A 17596-nucleotide genomic window follows, 5' to 3' on the forward strand; every position below is an offset into this window, starting at 1 on the left:
GCAGAGAAACAATGATTGCGACCAACTCAGCAAGGGGCTGCTGGCTCTGAAAGGAGAAGAGTTTGGAAAGAAAGGACGTCTGCATTCATCCCTGACTGAAATACCATACTAAACAAACCTCACCTGGGCTGACTCCTCTACCACTGAGAATGATTTCAGAATAATTTAGTATCTAAACATCGTATCCTACGTTTTATTTTGAAATAATTTTATGTCACGATGTTAAATATCCCGATGAACTTTGATGAATATGTGCAGCACGAGTTTACCAACATACAATCTAGTTATTGTCATGATAAATGTTTGCACATTTATCTAATCTAATAATAGGGTGTGTTGGGGAAATGGATGTGTGACATAGTTTGCAATTATGAGAGGCATTTATTCTCAATTAAAGATCTTTTTTTTACTCACAGGTAGATAAAAGATCAAACCTTGGTTTAAAAATCACACAAACCACATTTGTATTACAATGTTTTATTACAATTTTCAGAACAAGTAGAAACCACGTGGATCTTTTTAAAAGGTACTGAAGTGCTTTCAAGCAAGAACCTTGTTAAGCAAACCTCCTCTTAACAAGTCACATATAACTTCTGCTTACATTTGAATTCGAATTGAAAAATGGAATAACTCAGATATTACAAATGTTATAGTATATTAGATGTGTTTAAAAAATCAAAAAGAACATTTTTAAAGAATATTTTTCAGAACATTCAGTGCACAACTGCCAACAAGTGGAAGAAACGACATTGCGACAGCCAACGCTGCAGCAACAAAAAGAATCTCCATAAGCAATCGGCTGAGGAAGGAGCTGTGACATTTCCTCCCATGACCTCTATGTCTAAACCACTGGACAACATCATCCAGGTTGTGCTCCTTTGGCTCATAATCCAGTTCTGCTTTAGCTTTAGCCATGCTAAAATAATGTGTCACACCAGTTTTATACACCTCTGTTCGGGTTAGCAGTGGCTGGAAATTATAAATGCGGCCAATTAGATAGTGAGTCATTTCTGTGAGTAAAGCAAAAAAGTAAATGAGAGAGATGGGAAGACGAAGTTTGGGAAATGGGTAGCCTAGTCCTTCCACCAAGGGCCTGAAGAACTCAAAATTATTGACAGGCCTGCCATCAGAGATAAAGTAGGGCTGACCAGAGGCGCTGTACTTCCTCTCTGCTGTAAGGGCCTTTGCGGCAAGCTCATGTGCCAACACCAGGTTGTCCACGTGAACAAACTCTACCAGGCTGCTGGGTTCACCATAGACAAAGCTGAAGATCCCTTTTTCTATATAGCTGACTATCCTCGGCAGATGCCTCTGCTCACCAGGACCATAGATCCCTGCAGGCCGCAGTGCACAGCATCTAAATAGCTCAGAGCCATCCTTCAGCACAGTGCCATTGGCTTTTAGCACTGCCATCTCAGCCAGAGACTTGGTTCTGGAGTAGTGGTCAGGGTGAAGGTGAAGAGGTAGGTAAGGGAGGCTTTCGTCCCCATTCTCTATCACCTGGCCACCAAACACCACATTGAAGGTGCTGGTGTAAACCAGCCTGGGGACCCTGTGCTCAATACAAGCTTTTAGGATGTTTTGTGTGCCTTGAATGTTCACCTCCTCAATCATACGCTGATTGAGTTGCTCCTTGCCAGACATGCCATAGGAGGCGATGTGGAAGACACAATTTGCACCAGTGACAGCCTTCACGACATCTGTGTAGTCACGTATATCCCCTTGAACAAACATCATGTCCTCTGGCACGTCTTCTTTAGGAAGGACCTTGTCAAAAAGAATGACTTTAACTCCTTTCCTGTGCAGAGAGCATGCCAGACTGCAGAAGTAATTAAGAGAACATGCTTTAAATCTAACATATAATAACATTCTACAATCGATGACTCAAATCAGACATTAAAAAGGTGGTAGTTGAACTTGAAAAGATTACACGATACATTGACGCCACCTTGTGGCAGTGAAGGGGAATGGTAGCACAAGATACTGAATGTACCGTAGTTTATAACCCGATTAAGTGTTTGAATTAATTTAATAACAAGATAAAGTTCACCTTACCGGTAACCAAAATAACCACATCCTCCAGTTATCACAAACGTTTCCGCATTCACCATTGCAAAGTCTTTAATCTGTGAACCAGAATGAGACATAAAGCTGTCAGTTAGTTTGGAAGTTTGAAAGTGAACAAGAACGCATTTCCCCTGTTACATATTATGTTTTAATCTGGAACCACAAATTCAAACACTCAAACCGTTAAATACACATTACATATACGTACTTATCTTAGCTGCGCCCCGAGAGACCTGATAGTCCAGCCAACGTAACCTAAATTAATACTCATTATTTAGGGGCATTATTTGGGGATATTTACCAGAAATGTATGTGACTATTCTAGGGTACCTTTATTGTTGAACCTCCCGTACACTAACAATTACTGCATCAATCATGATGTGCTTTATATGACAACATTTATCCAAACCGTTCAAGTTCACAATTTTACTGCTAGAAAGACTGTAACTCATGCTCACAATTTGACTTAACACGAACCCTGATTTTTTTTTTTTTTTTAAAACATGATCTAAACAATATCTGAAGAGTGGGTAAAAGACCATTCAAAGGTGTAAAAACATCGACGATCGCACAAACGTACAGTTTCCAGGTGCAGCGTGGGTCCTGTCAGTCATTTAGGAGTGTCGCGATATGATCTTCTTCCTCTTCTTTGAGTTTTAACGGCGGTTGGCAGCAGCCTTGTTGCATTACTGCCACCTTCAGGTCGTTTTACTCACTTATTCTTCCTTCTATTCTTTAGATAGTCCACTAGAGGTCAAAAATTCTAAAACCTCTTTCCTCCCACCGTTCCCGGTGTCCTCAGTCCATCTATCATCAATTTCCTTTCTTCACTATTTTGCTTGCACAATAAAATAATGTGGTCTGTTGTTTCTAGTTCATCACAATACTTGCACAATAACCCAGGTGGATGTTTCCCCACAATATTTAATATTCTGTCGAAGTTACTGTGCATGATTCATAACATTCTTATTACTTACTCTTTTTATTTTCCCCCTTCTTCAAGGCAAGTTGTCCCTCTATTTTACTGAATGCAGGTGCATCCCCTTGACTCCTGCTTCCCACATCTGTTGCCAATGTTCATTTGCTCTTTTCCATGCAATGCCTTCTGATTTTGAGAATCAATATTATTTTCAACAGCACATGCTCCTCCTAAATGCTTCCTTTGCTATCTTCTCTGCTCTCTCATTCCCTAAAATCAGCATGTGAGCCGGGGACCACAAAAACACAACACGAATCCCGTTCCTTTACATTTTCCACACTCTGATTATATATTTTTTCTAGCTCTTTGGTGACTTATTGATGCTTCAGATTTAATGCTTGTTGATTTTCATAAGGCTTTTCATTCAGCTGAACATCAGTGTGTAATAAAAAATCAGTTTACTAAATTATTATGGTAGTCAAGGATATTGATAGTTCAGTGTTTCTCCTTCAATGAACAACAAAAACATAGAACGTGAATTCCAGCAGGGATGCCCTAATTCTCCTTTATTTAAATTAGTTGCAGAGCCACAAGCTATTTTTCTCAAAAAGAAAAAAAAGCCCAGACAAAGCCCTTACATGTATTAAGTAATGACCTGACTATAACTCAACAAGCTGGTGGTACTACAATCTCCCTCAAGAGCGCAGAAATGATCCCTTTGATAATCAAAAAGCAGAATCTGCAGTTATGCAGCCGTTCTACCGGACCATTGTAATAATGAATGAGCTTAGACGACATCAACTTTGGTTATTAACTGAAAGGACAAGATCACGGACTCAAGCAACTGAAATGAGTTTGCTGCGGCTGCGCGCACCCCTAGAGTAAGGGTGAGAGGCTAAGTCACTCGAGTGGAGCTCAAAGTTGAGTCGTGCTCCCTCATGTTGAGAGGAAACAGCTGAGGTGGCTCAGGCCTCTCTGTCGGCCCCCTGAACGCCTCCCTGGGGGGGTGTTCCAGGCTTGTCCCACTGGGAGGATGCCCTGAGGCAGACCCACGACATGCTGGAGGGACTATATCTCTCAGCTGGCCTGGGAGTGTCCCAGAATACTCCTGGAAAAGCTTAAGGAAGCGTCTGGGGATAGGGACGTCTGGGAATCACTGCTTAAGCTGCTGCCTCCACAATCTGGTCTCAGATAAGCGGAGGAAAATGAGAGATGAGACAAGTGGGGTGCAGATAGGAAATCGATGCTAATATATATTGGATGAAGATCAGTTAGATTATGGAAGTAGAGCACATGGGCAGGCAAGAACGCAGTGATAAAAAGTCCATAGGTTTTATTTAGCAAACTCAAAACAGCAGACCTCCTGGACTGCAGGGAAGCACTCATGTGGTCTTCCAGGGTGCACCGAGAGCTCCAGCAAAGAGCCAACACAGGAGTCACGTCCTGCACGGTCTCTAGTCCAACAAAGCAGCGTGGAGACCTTAACAGAGCAGGGAAGACATCAAAAGACTCCAACACTGGTAGGCAGGTGTTCCCGCCTTAAATAGGTGTCCTAATGGAAATTGCTGGGTGCACCTGCATGCAGCACCAACTGTTGCCAATATTGACTCTTCCATGCCTCCTATAGGAAAGCCCAAACACAACCCGGAACCCTGGACCCCCCAAAAAAAGCAACAATGTGAATATGCTTGGGAGCTTTGAACACATCACCAGGGAGAAATGAGGGAATTGCCCATTACATTAAGAAGAAATCAAATTGCGTGAATATACAGGGACTAGGAATCAATAAGAAGGATACATAAATGGATAAATGAATTCCAATAAAGGAATAAAGGGTCCTAGATACAACATGGGAACAAAAAAATAGCAGGAGGAAATGTTTTTTTAGTGTGTGTCGAGAAGAAAGCGGCAAAGATGGAGATTATAAGCAAACCGCTCTGTCCTTCAGCGATCAGTCCACCACATCCTCACTGGATATCACCAATCCAGAGATAGATTCAAGATGTACTTTAAGATGTACTTTATTTGTCATTACAGAACGAAATCAAGAATAAAAAAGGAGTCTGGTTTGGTTTAATGGCATCAAATCATATTAACAAATGCTTTGGGTTTTTACAGATGTCTACAGATGGTCCAAACTATCAGAAAAGGGCAAAACAGCATTTGTTAGTCCAACATTTGAATTGAAACAGTCAGCAAGATTAACAGATGGCCTTTCTGTATTCTTAGCAGAGTGAATACTAATAATCATGGCATTACAATGGATGGAGGAAGTCAAACCAAACAGGAAGCATCTTCTATGTGTAATATCTACCTTGGTACGTAACATTCTATCACTAAGTATACTTGTTAAATTTATTTGAAAGAAACAAGATCTCGCAAAAGGTTTGTTTGCATTAAAATTAATGTTCTTCCAGCTCAGAAGGGAAACAAAAAAGGACTATTCTGATCTTTAGATCCTGGTTGATTTTATTATAAATTAACTGCAATACTTGGGATGACTTCACAGGCATAGATGGATGTACATGGTATACAAAGAATATGGACTACAGGTGAGGAAAGAATGTGAGGTTGTTATTGAAAGGATTGGACCAGAGAGGAGTCATTTAAGACAACGGAGGTTCTTCTCAATAGGGCCAAACTTCATCTGGCACCTCGACTTGTATGATACACTGAAGCTGCATGGCTCCTGTATCAATGGAATCTTTGATGGCTTCTCAAGATTAATAATATGGCTCAATGTGTCCACTACAAACAGTGACCCAAAGCTGATTGTAGGTTGTTACATCGAAGCAGTGCAGCAGTTTGGGGGGCTGCCCCAGAATTTGTTAGGGGCGATCTTGGTACTGAGAATGTTATGTGCCTGGAGGGAGTCAGCACCACCAACCAAGAATCAAATCTTGGTTAAGATGTCTTTGCAGCCAGTGTGTGGATTTGGGATTGTTCTTGTTTGCAGACCTCAGAGATACTGGGATCTTTGATGATGGGTTTCTGGACTAGGCCATCCCTCGCTTTTGTTGCATGGGACTCATTGAGGTGAGTTTATACATTGTAGTCATTTTCAAGTGTGTAGAATCTATGGGACCAGAGACTTCCATTCTGTTGTTGACAATGTGTCTTTCACCTGATGATACCATGTGATCCAGCTGTGTATGAACTCTGCCAAACCTTTATGGCAGAGTAGTAGCATAAACATTAAGTTGACATGTAACATGTAAGAGAAACTCACCTTGAATAAGCTTTGTAGCCAAGCACTGTAATGTCAGATATATAATTAGAAAACAACACAAATGATTTATACCTGGTAATATTTGATTAGTTGTTCTGATGGTGAACTGCAAAAAATAGAAAAAACAAGGCAAAGACATCTCAAAAATTCTCTAGAAAGGGGAGCCAAGGATTACCACAGAGGGATCTACAACAATCTGGCAATGAGAGGAGAAATGAGCCTCTTTCAGCTGCAGATCCAATCAACGAAGTAAGGTGGTGCAGACCTGCCCACCTGGGAATGGGGAATAACAGAAAAGGTAAAAACGAACAAACTACAATGAATCGCACATTCTGTTGAGCTCAGTTTCAGCATTAAAGGAAATCGGAATTTTGTCAATATACTGTATATGACTGGGGTCATATGACTGCAGAACCATCTTTAACCGTCAGCAGCTACAAAACAGCGTTGGAGGTGGTTAAAGGTTGCCTGCTCTCCCTGAGACAGCACTACCTTTGACACTCTTTCACCCATGGCCTGCATCATTACGCGTAACACTGCTATGGCAAGCTGTAAAAATAAAATGTTAGAAGAAATATTTGAGATGCTTAAGTTCAACGTGAATGGCAAACACATACAGTAGACACAAAGGCGTCACTGCAGTGTTTCAATGCTCTTTGGCGTATGTGGCGTTACAATATCAGAGACACAATTACCATATTATCCATAACCCCTTATTTAATGACACATATCTCCCGGTATTGAAAAGTTTGTCTTTTTATTCTACATGGAAAAGTTTTGTGAGATCACCCAAAAGTTATGCGAGATCACGCATGGGAGATGGGGGATCTTAGACTGTAAGCCATTGCACATTTCATCACAGACCACAGGGGGCAATAATGCACTCTAAGAATTTGTTGCTGCCGTAGAATGTCGACGAAGAAAAAGAAGACGAAGAAGACGACGAGCCCTTTTGACTGAAGGTCGTGATAGCATTGTACCGGTTCCGACATGATTTCTCTTACGACCCGACTAGGGGCTCTTTCCCCTTATACGCAAGCGACAGCGTTCACAGTTGCAAGTCCCTTTAAAACTCTGCAACCTGTGATTTTTGTTACTGGAGATAAGGTGTTGTTGGATCCGAAAAAAACGCCTTTGTGTCGCGAATCTGTAAATGGCCAAACCCCGAGGACAGGCCCTTCTGTCAGAGTTAGCATCAATGGTAAGCACCGTTCGAAAGTAGCTCCTTTAGCTCACCGCAATCACCTCATATCAGTTTCTAGACTTACTTGACTTCCAGGTATGGTTTAAATGTCGCACTGTTGATGTGTAATATGAGGTAATTATTGGATTAAAAACGTGTGCATTTTCGTTGCTGGATTGTCGTATCCGTATTAAGGTGGTTGGCTCGCCGATATTGCGGTTGTGGGCCAGAGATCTAGAAGAACTTTACACAGTGGTGAACTTCAACTCGCAGTGCTTCAGAAGAAATTCCAAGCGGCCTAGAAAGCATTTTTATTTCCATAGGCTTTCATTGACTTAAATCGATATGTGTAAATTAGTCGATAGAACACTTACAGCTACACCTCATCGTTTTTATTAGTTTCGTATGTAAACACACTGTAACTATCCCAGTGAATCAGGATCATATTTACAACAGACCCACAATTTATGGTGATTTACAAAACCATAATTTACAATTCCTGTATCGATTCACTCATTTAAAACGAATTCCAGCAGATGTAAAATCTCATTTAAGGACACTGAAGCACTTTATATGAAATATGTTATATCAGCATACTACCATGTCACAACTCATCCTCATGATTTGGAAAGATCAGTATGTGTTGGTAAAACAATATGTAACGAGAGAAAATGTTTTAGAAATAGTATGAAAAGTTGCCACTGACACAAGAATATAGAAACAGTGCAGTACAGTAACAGAATGTTGTCATGTTTGCAAATGTATCAAAAAAGGTGGTTGGTATTGGGAAAATAGATTTACAGTGTTACACAGGTGGCTTATTCCAGTAGCTGCAAACCTATAACTACATTTGACCCTTGTTTTCCTCCAGGATCTACAGGAGTTCGATTTGCACACACAGATATCAGGATACCAGATTTCAATGACTACAGACGCCCAGAGGTGCTTGACCCCAACAAATCCTCACAGCAAAGCCATGACTCCCGAAGAACATTTTCCTATCTGCTCACAGGAGCCACAACAGTTGTGGGTGTTTATGCTGCCAAAACACTTGTGACACAGTTTGTTTCCTCCATGAGTGCTTCAGCTGATGTGTTGGCCCTCTCCAAGATTGAAATCAAGCTAACTGACATACCAGAAGGAAAAAACATGACTTTCAAATGGAGAGGTAAACCACTGTTTGTTCGCCACCGCACAGAGAAAGAAATTGCCACAGAAAATGCTGTAAACCTAGCAGATCTGCGAGACCCACAACACGACAAGGATAGGGTCATGAATCCCCGCTGGGTCATTGTTCTTGGAGTGTGTACTCATCTAGGGTGTGTGCCCATTGCCAATGCTGGTGATTATGGTGGTTATTACTGCCCCTGTCATGGTTCACACTATGATGCCTCTGGACGCATCAGGAAAGGGCCTGCCCCCCTCAATTTAGAGGTTCCCTATTATGAGTTTCCAGATGATGACACTGTGGTTGTTGGATAAGTAAAATTCTCAGTGTTGAATATAATTCTCAGAATGAGATCCTTGTAAAATATCATAGATGGCAATATTAAGATTCACTGATCCAGGTGCCAGTAATCATATGCTCCAACTACTAGAATTTAAATTTATTTTCTTGGCATTTACCGATACTAGATGAGATCCTCTTTGCTCTACATAACCAGTGCTTTTTCAGCATTGACCATTACAAAGTCGTGCATGTAATGTGAAATAATTGTATATCATTATCTCTGGGAAGTAAAAAATAATTCAGAGTGTTTATTCAGAGTGTTGTTTTCATTTCTTTTTTCAGTTGTGAAATTCTACTCATTTCCTTTGCAAAGTTCTCAGCGCTCATGATCAAAATTTCTGTTAATGTGAACAGTTAAGCAAATGGAAATAAAATGATTTCCAGAAGGAATACAGCTAAACATGACACACTCTTCAAAGTTTACAAATGGAGTGTATTTTTTGTGTTTCTATTGTCAAGTTGCGTGCAGCAGATGGTGTCACAACCATCTTAAACACCCTACCTTGGATCGTAGTTTAAATGTAAATAAGATTGCTCTGCCTTGGCCCATATGCAGCTGGGATAGGCTCCAGCACCCTTCCGGTGGTAAAGAAAATGAAAAACAAAGATTGGAAGAAGCCCAGCAGCCACTGAGATGCCAGGTTTTAAATTCTACCACAGAAACTTATAAAACAGTGACACAGACAGCAGGTTTAGAAGAGGTAATGACATAAGATATTTCCTAAATTTTACATAACAATAACAAGCACTGTTGGTATTGAATAATGTTTTTTGTATTGCATCCAACATTCTCAGACAGGTAATCTGAAAGTATTTCAAATATGGTCAATAGACTGGCACTTAGATGGGGGATACAAATTATGTATCCTGTTGCCCTACAAGGTACTTGGGTCCATCTTCAACTGAAGCACAGGTGTCAGTTGAATGGTATAAATATGTTTTTCTTTTGATCAATACTGATTGATTTAATCTGTGGTGGTACACTCAAAGTAAAAGTAGCCAATCAGGGCACCACCAAGTGCAAGCACAGTTCAGACGGGACACCAATGGACCATCAATCAGGCTCAACGCCTGAATGGGGAGAACCAGAGCAGAGGAAGAGGCTCGTCCAGGTGATGTAACCTGTCTTGCTCCATCTGGGGCTTGCAAACCGGTCTCAATGTGACCTGTCACTGTGGATCTGTTTGCTTCCCCACCAGGAGCACCAAGTGTCTGACAACATTGGATCCCTTGGGACCTGCTCAAACCCCTCCACCTCGTTAAGGTGGCGGCTCAAGGAGAGGTTAGAGATAGAGAAGTGTTGTTCTGCTCTAATGTGATTGTTTCACATGTATGTATGTATGTATGTATGAGAGCATTTCACACATGAATAACAGCCCCTCATAATTTATCTTATCTGGTTACTTTATTTTCCACTACATTAATTGGTCAGTAGTAATTTTTGTTCACATTACACACACACATTTTAATTGAAGCAGAGTAACTGAAATGTTCTGGCTTTTATGACAATGTGAAAAGACAATTGGCAGACAGTTTAAGGAATTGCATCAACGTTGAAGAGCTGAGGCTGTAGATAGAAAAAGGATGTACCTTCACACACACACACACACAAAACAATAACACCAGTTATTGGCCACCAATCCAACTGTTTTTATTGATGAGCTTTTGAACTTCTCACTCCATCATGTTTATTTTATCACCTGTAACCACGTTATCATCATCTGTAGAAGGATTTGGAAACAACTCGGACATGTTTCCATCGTTCCATGTGACCACTATGCTTCCTGCCTTGAGGTCACTGACACCCAAGTTACATGGGGAGGGTTTTTCTTCCAGGAAGGGACTGTCAGCTGAGTGGCTCACTTTGCTGTCGCTGTCTTGTGGAAGGCACTGAAGCTCCTCACCATGATTCTGAGCCATCGCTGCTGCTTTGTACTTTGCTATCTCCTTTCTGTTCCTGAATAAAGCCAAACAGAAAAATCATGAAATTCATCATTACAGGTACATATTATTAACATTTACACATGAACTTGATATCACATCAAATAAGTTATAATAGTTATTATAGATTATAGTCATAAATATAATCCTAAATCCTTTGTTGGTACAGACAAGTAAATTATGAACTTCAATAGTTGACTGAACAACAAATAATCTTTGAATTAAAACATTAAATATTTGTTAAAAATTAAATCTATTACTTGGATGAAAATCAACTATACATTCATACATTAATGCAACATGTAACAATTTGAATACTGTAAACTAGACAAGAAAGCTTGATACTTATATTCTGCCATTGAGATATGCTATGCACAATTAAGGTAATATTACATAGATTCCCAGTAAACAATGACATTTGTACCTGTTGGCCATCGCTCCCAGTCCCAAAAGCAGGAAGCCAGCAAGAAGGCACAAAAAAGCTACTCCAATCAAAACAAACTTCCACATGGTTGCTGTGAGTGAAAGAAGCAGTCCATTATCATCCATCTATCCATCTATCCATCCATCTAGTAGTATTGGTATTCAGGCAGGAGTGTGTCAAAGATTGTTGAGGCATAACAAATGCATATGGGTTTTTACCATAGCAGAGAGAAGCTACATGTATGCTTGCTTTGACCGTGAAAATAAAACATACAGGGAGCAGAAATACAAATTTACATAACATAGTAGGTTGTTTTATGATCAAAGGTCAAAGTCCCTCTGGAATCTGGTACCAAAATTCAAACAAGGCTTATGTTCAGATGTGCCACATTTGATTGCATGAACCAATAAATCTGCTATTCCATCTATCCATCTATCTATATTTGAATTTATTCCAGCTGTGATTGGCCATAATACGAGTTTGCAAGTTTTTCTAAAAAGCTTTAACTGGTAATGAGAATACTAAAATACAGGGGGAAAATGTAAAAGCCAATTAGTCATGTTTATTTTGAAAACATGGTAAATATGTTATGAGGTCTTCACAGAGGCAAATTATCAATATGGATACAGATTATTTGAAGGAAATTACCCAATTGAAATGTAAAATGGACATGAATTTGCTTTCTAAGGGGAGTGATGTATCCAAAGTTAGCATAAACTTCATTCTGAAATGCTGGCTCTCATTTATTTTAAAGTGTGGCATGGAAAACAAGAATCAGCAAACCTTTATTGCCTTAAGGCTGCTGTATATTCTCTGTGTAATTGTGTACGTTACTGTGGAAGAATGTGCATTTTCTATCTACCTATACATCTATATGGGTGGGAGGGTGGTACCTCCCAAACTAGCCAGTACAATGCATAATTTACTTACCGGTAATATAATGTATTTCTGTATGTATTCTCTATGATCTATGCCTATTCTCTCCTCTACCTCTCATCTCCTACCTATTCTATCCCCTACCTGTCCTCCCCCTTCTCCGCTCTCTCTACTCAGCCAGCCATCAGCAGGAGGGTCTTCCTACATGAGCTTGGTCCTGCTAAAGGTTTCTTCCTGTTAAAGGGGAGTTTTTCCTAGCCACTGTTGCTTGTTTGGGGTTAGACCCTGGGATTCTGTAAAGCGCCTAGAAACAATTTTGATTGTAAAAGACGCTATATCAATAAAAATTGATTGATTGATATATCCAAGTTCACCTCAGTGGATGAAGGGGTATATTCCTTTTTTGGAGTCTCAAGGTAGGGTGCTCTCGATTAAATGCTGACATGGGCATTGATAGATTGACCTGGATGTGGGAGAGCGGAAGGAATGGCCTGCCATGCTACCCTCCATCTAATCAATATATAACCTAATCCCCAATATCAATATGAAGCACAACCTTGTATAATCTATATTATCTGAGTAGCACTTACGGTCCTCTGTGCGGTAGTACCAACGTAGGTACTCTTGTTCTTCTTCAGTCATGGAGGCCAGTTTGCCTTTTTGATTTCCAGCAGCCAAATTTGGATCATCATGAGATGACCTCTTGTGTCCTAATGGAAAAACAGGTTAAAGCAACAAATTATGTTTTGACATGATTCACAGATGGAACCTTTCTTTGCTGAACTGTCTCAATTTCTATTGCCAATATTGTTCAGATTATAGTTGTTTCAGTCTATACTTACTGATGCTTTGCCTGCAGAGGTCATCTGTATCAAGGATTTTCCACTTTGAGAATTTATTGCTGTGTGACAACGTTGGTTGTTGACCATCTACCGACAGGAACATGGATATATTTCTGCTAATCAGGCTGTCCTCGTCATAACCCCACATTAGTGCTGAAGGGTCTACATTCAAACCCTCGCATGAATGGGTCTTAAGAGGCTTCCTCTGTACAGCCAGCAAACACTTGGATGATGCGACGCCCATCAACATGCCCCCATCGATCCACATCCACTGCTGAGACTCTGAGTCCGGGATGCACACCTGCAGCAGGACTTCACCTGTAGCTTTGGACTCATGTAGACACAGACTGTGGTGCGTGTTGTAAAGCAGGAATGTCTTCACCCCTGGAGCTGTTGTACATTCACAGGTTCAAAATTACTGAGACTTACAATATTTGTCAATCAATTCAAATGATATTGGAATGAAATAGAACTTTACCTAACAGGAGGGTAGACAGTAAAATCCAGGAATTAAGCATGTCTATGGAGAATGAAAAATATGTAAAAAGAAAAATAAATTCTGCAATTTCAATCTTTTCAGACAACCAGTGCCACGAGGAAGTGTGTTATTTTTTATCTTTTGATAAATAGGAATTGTCTATAAGTAATCTGGACAAATACACAAAGAACACAACTCTTTTCTTAGCGGTAGTATATGAAATTCATGAAAAGTGAAAAAAAAAATAAAAGCTTACTGGGACATACATAGCTAGTAGAAAACCTAGCCACATACACTCAATAGTGCTAAGGTTTAGTTTGACTAGGACCCAAATACAGACAGGAAACAACTCACTTGGTCTCAAAAGGGTTTATTGAAAACAAAAACATGCCTCGAGTGCTGTGGGGACAAAAAAAAAAATCAGTCCTTCTCCAAAGGAAAGAGGCATGGCGACCACAACACAGACCAAACGACCCACCACTGGTGACCAGTCGCACAGGGCCTAAATAGCCAGCTGATTAACAATTGGCTGCAGGTGTGACTGTCACCAGCCATGGCTGCAGGAAAGTGTAAAACATTTTGAGTTCTCAAAGATGGACCTCACCTTAAAAGTGCTTTAAACAGTACCTTTGGGAAATTTTCAGACCCTTTCACTACCCCGCACTCACATTTTCAGGCCTCTCCACAGATTTTATATGTGGGTGTAAGTCAGGACTCTTGCTACTCGCACTCACAATAGGCAATTTTGTCTTTCCTGAGCACATTTGCTCTCTAAAGTCACAATTACCTAGCTAGTGTGCATGCAACTGATAACGAGATACCATCTAGAGTATCTCATACCCTCTGATTTTTATGTAAAAAATCTTGAAGTAACCTTTGATCAATATCTGTCCTTTAAACTGCGTATAAAAACAGGCTCTAGGAGTGCCACAGTTTCATCAATAAAATATATAGATTGAGAACATATTGACTCAGCACGATGTTGAAAAAACACTGCGTGCATTAATTACTTCCAGGCCAGACTAATGTAATTCATCATTGTTGTCCAAATAATAAAGGACAGATATTAAGAAAAGACATCGCATTACTCCTGTGCTGGCTTTTTTTCCTTGGCTGCCCATTAAATCAAATTGTTAAAGTCCTTCTCCTGAACTCCAGCCATCCGGTGAAGCTAATAGCACCGTATCATTAGCAGTCAATCAAGCGCTCTGACCCCAGAATGCTGGGTTACTTTCAATTCTTGGAATCGACCTATTCTATTGCTGTCATTCAGTAATTCCCCAATTACAGTAGTTTTTCTAGTCACTTATTCCCATATTTAAAACAGGGTCATCTAAGTTTCTGCCACCATCTTAGCTTTGCTGTTAAAGGTCAAGGCTGCCAAGCAATAGAAACATGATCCAAATTTAATGAAAAACAAAGGCATCAAAGTCAGCCATGTTTACAGGCTGCAGCAGCCACTGTCATTTAATCTGGTGACAGGTGCAATTAGGACCCAAAAGCAGCACTCTGGAAAACTGGACCGTGGTAATGACTTTTATTAGCAAACAGGAACTCAGGCAGACAAGGAAACAGTCCGTTCTTCAGGCTCAGGGCCCGCACAAAGTCTATGGGTTGCAGGCTCAGGGAGTGGGTCGAGCAGAGCCGGAATGCGGAAGCAAGGGGGAAGGATGTAAATCCTCGGAACCGTGCAGTTCCGCTGACAGCGGGCAGGAGTGACAAAGGGTCTTACAGGAAAGGAGGCTGACGATGTAGCAGAGCAGACTGGGGACGAGCAGCAGCGAAGTCGGGGCCAGGCGGAGAAGTCAAAACCAGGTGAGCAGACAGGAACCAGAAACACTGAGGCAGAAGTCGTAGTCAGGGGCAGAAAGCAGGTAGGTTGTCCGGGGAACAGGCGAGGTAGGCAGAATGAAGACAGGCAGGGTCGAGACCGGGGAATCCGGCAGGGAAATAATGCTGGAAAGTCTTGCATCAAAGCAGAAGACCAATCTGGCAATGACTGAGAGTGCAGGGGAGGCTTATGAGCAGGGCTGATTGGGAATAAGCTGCAGCTGTGCTTGCAGGTGAGTGGAGTTGAGCTGACAGGGTGGGAGTGGTTGGCAGGTAGAGTGGAGCAGAGGCAGGGAGAGTGGAAAATTACTGGGGCAGAGGGACAGGAGGAAACTGGGGAAATGGGGCTGTGACAAATCCTGGTGTTGCACCATGACTGTTGAGAAATATGCTGACCTGTGGGTCATAGGCATCCGTGCTTCAGTGCACGCTCAGGGGTATTGCCTTGTAGGAACATGACGTTCAGGCCAACCTGAGGTCTGGAGTCCAGGTTACCCCAAACATGACGCTTAGTCAGAGTGCATCTACAGTTTAGATTTTTGGTCTTAATTCTGTAATTAAGGGGATTTTTTGCAAGCTCAAAATGAAGTGAGTCCTGCTTCTGACCTATGAGACAGTAAGCCTAATGGCATCCAAGAGTGACAGAGTTCAGCCAGTATGAGCAGTTTGTATTTGTTCATGTCCCTCACCAAGGCCCTTTTCTCTTAACTGCTGACTTTAAATGTCAAAGTCTGTTCCAATCAGATGAAGCTAAATTGGGCTGGGTTGGAAAATGAACTGGGCAGCTCTATAATACATTCAAAGGGAAGCCACATCCAAGCAAGAGGATGGAAGAGAAAATCCATGTTAAAGAGCTGCGACCTGTAAAGCCTGACCTTGCCATCATCCAGCAGACCAAGGAGTAAAATAAAGCCTGTTACACTCACCTTAGAAATATTCCCTCACTCACTGATTTCTGTGGATTCAGCTGATCATACCATTGTAAATTTTTGTAAAATATTGATGTACAATGTTTTTTGTGGCTCAATATACATTTTCATCATTTACATTAAGGAATTTCACAATTTTGTCCTTTGACAATGATGCTATCATACGATTTTCATTGTCTGTGAATCATGTCTGAACATGAATGATAGTTTAACTGAACCCCTTAAAAATGAAAGGAATCCACTTAAATCTGCTGCTATTACAAGCAATTGTGTAATTGACATCTAAATTAAAATCTACGCGTAAAAAACAATCTTTGCTGAAAGCTTCACATAAAAAGGTAGTTATTAACATCTTACTTCCAATTCAACCAAAATTCCAAATCACTGAAGGAAATTCCTTGTCCCAGAAATATCTCTGTGAATACATAAAGGGATAACAGGAGTGACAAACTATATATATTGGCAGGGAATCAAAATAATTGTTTCCTTATTTTTCCAATTCATTAATTAGGCTCTTTATAATGCAGCCACAGTCCGCCAAGCTCTGACCAGCATGGAATCAAAAATAAAGCCATGAGCCATGATCACAGGACCTAATCACTGAGCACACCTTTGGAGGTCTCTTAGCTATGTGGAGTAGGGAGGAATATTAGAAGGTTGATAAATAGCTTTGATTCTTATATCTCACAAATTCTTAGTACTTAAGACTAAAACGACAATCTGAGAAGCTTCGTAAATATGCGTCTTCAGTCAGTTAAAGAACTATTATATAAAAATAAGAATTCAAACCAAGACAATGCAAACATGTTTTTCTTCATAGTGAGCAGAACTCTTTCTATAAATTGAAAAAACATTTAAAATCTATAATTACACAATATGTAAATGCCTATACCTATAATTATTCTAAGCAGACTATATAGTTGACAACCAACAAGTAAGCTATATAATTATGTATGTATAAATGTATAAGTAAATAACCATGTACCATGTGAAATGAGGTTTCATTTCACTCATAAATGTAATTTGTAATTGAATATTCAGTATTTAATACATTGAGCACATTAGAAGAAAGATTCCTAGAAATATGTACTCACTTGCGAGATGTTCTTTCTCTGGCTGTAATAAGAAGGAAGGAAACTCTGTCGTTGGCCTCAGAAGAGAGGATCAATAAAAAACCTTTCCAAAGTTCATGGGGAGGTGCTTACATATCATTTAATTCCTCTGAATGGCCACTCTGTGGCACAAGCTCCATTGTAAATGTACAGGCTAATGTATTACTACTGTTCATGGAAATGGAATAACAGTGTCACTATAGGCAGTTTACAAATGTCAGGTCTTTGACCCTGTTGCTTGGTTACTGTTTATATA

At 40.4% G+C, this 17596-nt stretch overlaps 3 protein-coding genes across 9 annotated transcripts; 1 reads left to right on the top strand and 2 right to left on the bottom strand.

The window, feature by feature from the left end:
* Positions 1–461: 461 nt before the first annotated feature.
* On the bottom strand, positions 462–2740 carry sdr42e1 (short chain dehydrogenase/reductase family 42E, member 1). Of its 6 annotated transcripts, none has more exons than XM_057014953.1 (3): positions 2648–2740; positions 2056–2126; positions 462–1798 (listed from the first exon to the last, which is right to left on the bottom strand). In XM_057014953.1, the coding sequence occupies exons 2-3, from the start codon at positions 2109–2111 to the stop codon at positions 691–693; spliced, it is 1164 nt and encodes a 387-aa protein (XP_056870933.1). In that variant the 5' UTR covers positions 2112–2126; positions 2648–2740; the 3' UTR covers positions 462–690. The 6 variants fall into 6 exon arrangements, with proteins under 6 accessions (XP_056870933.1, XP_056870951.1, XP_056870916.1 ...); XM_057014971.1 differs by having other exon boundaries at positions 462–1767; positions 2648–2736; XM_057014936.1 differs by having other exon boundaries at positions 462–1819; positions 2648–2732.
* Positions 2741–7122: 4382 nt separating this feature from the next.
* On the top strand, positions 7123–9159 carry LOC130515022 (cytochrome b-c1 complex subunit Rieske, mitochondrial). The gene is made up of 2 exons (XM_057015004.1): positions 7123–7416; positions 8270–9159. Exons 1-2 carry the CDS (start codon positions 7206–7208, stop codon positions 8878–8880), a joined length of 822 nt encoding a protein of 273 aa, XP_056870984.1. The 5' UTR covers positions 7123–7205; the 3' UTR covers positions 8881–9159.
* Positions 9160–10534: 1375 nt separating this feature from the next.
* On the bottom strand, positions 10535–17513 carry si:cabz01068815.1 (solute carrier family 51 subunit beta). 2 transcript variants are annotated; one of them, XM_057014999.1, is made up of 6 exons: positions 17323–17513; positions 13470–13511; positions 12992–13381; positions 12740–12859; positions 11274–11364; positions 10535–10865 (listed from the first exon to the last, which is right to left on the bottom strand). In XM_057014999.1, the coding sequence occupies exons 2-6, from the start codon at positions 13507–13509 to the stop codon at positions 10583–10585; spliced, it is 924 nt and encodes a 307-aa protein (XP_056870979.1). In that variant the 5' UTR covers positions 13510–13511; positions 17323–17513; the 3' UTR covers positions 10535–10582. The 2 variants fall into 2 exon arrangements, with proteins under 2 accessions (XP_056870979.1, XP_056870973.1); XM_057014993.1 differs by lacking the exon at positions 17323–17513 and adding an exon at positions 13824–13969.
* Positions 17514–17596: the final 83 nt, after the last annotated feature.

The sequence above is a fragment of the Takifugu flavidus genome, chromosome 2 (assembly GCF_003711565.1).
Source record: "Takifugu flavidus isolate HTHZ2018 chromosome 2, ASM371156v2, whole genome shotgun sequence".
NCBI lineage: Eukaryota > Metazoa > Chordata > Actinopteri > Tetraodontiformes > Tetraodontidae > Takifugu > Takifugu flavidus.

What these genes read in the sequence shown, in the direction of transcription:
- LOC130515022 (XM_057015004.1), top strand. Translation starts at nt 7,206, where the DNA reads ATGATTTCTCTTACGACCCGACTAGGGGCTCTTTCCCCTTATACGCAA. An exon ending in TGTCAGAGTTAGCATCAATG is followed by an intron (nt 7,417 to 8,269) that starts GTAAGCACCGTT and finishes GTTTTCCTCCAG; the next exon opens with GATCTACAGGAGTTCGATTT.
- si:cabz01068815.1 (XM_057014999.1), bottom strand. Translation starts at nt 13,509, where the DNA reads ATGCTTAATTCCTGGATTTTACTGTCTACCCTCCTGTTAG. An exon ending in ACTGTCTACCCTCCTGTTAG is followed by an intron (nt 13,382 to 13,469) that starts GTAAAGTTCTAT and finishes AATGTACAACAG; the next exon opens with CTCCAGGGGTGAAGACATTC. An exon ending in CCTCTGCAGGCAAAGCATCA is followed by an intron (nt 12,860 to 12,991) that starts GTAAGTATAGAC and finishes TTTTTCCATTAG; the next exon opens with GACACAAGAGGTCATCTCAT.
- sdr42e1 (XM_057014936.1), bottom strand. Translation starts at nt 2,111, where the DNA reads ATGGTGAATGCGGAAACGTTTGTGATAACTGGAGGATGTGGTTATTTT. An exon ending in TGTGGTTATTTTGGTTACCG is followed by an intron (nt 1,820 to 2,055) that starts GTAAGGTGAACT and finishes TTACTTCTGCAG; the next exon opens with TCTGGCATGCTCTCTGCACA.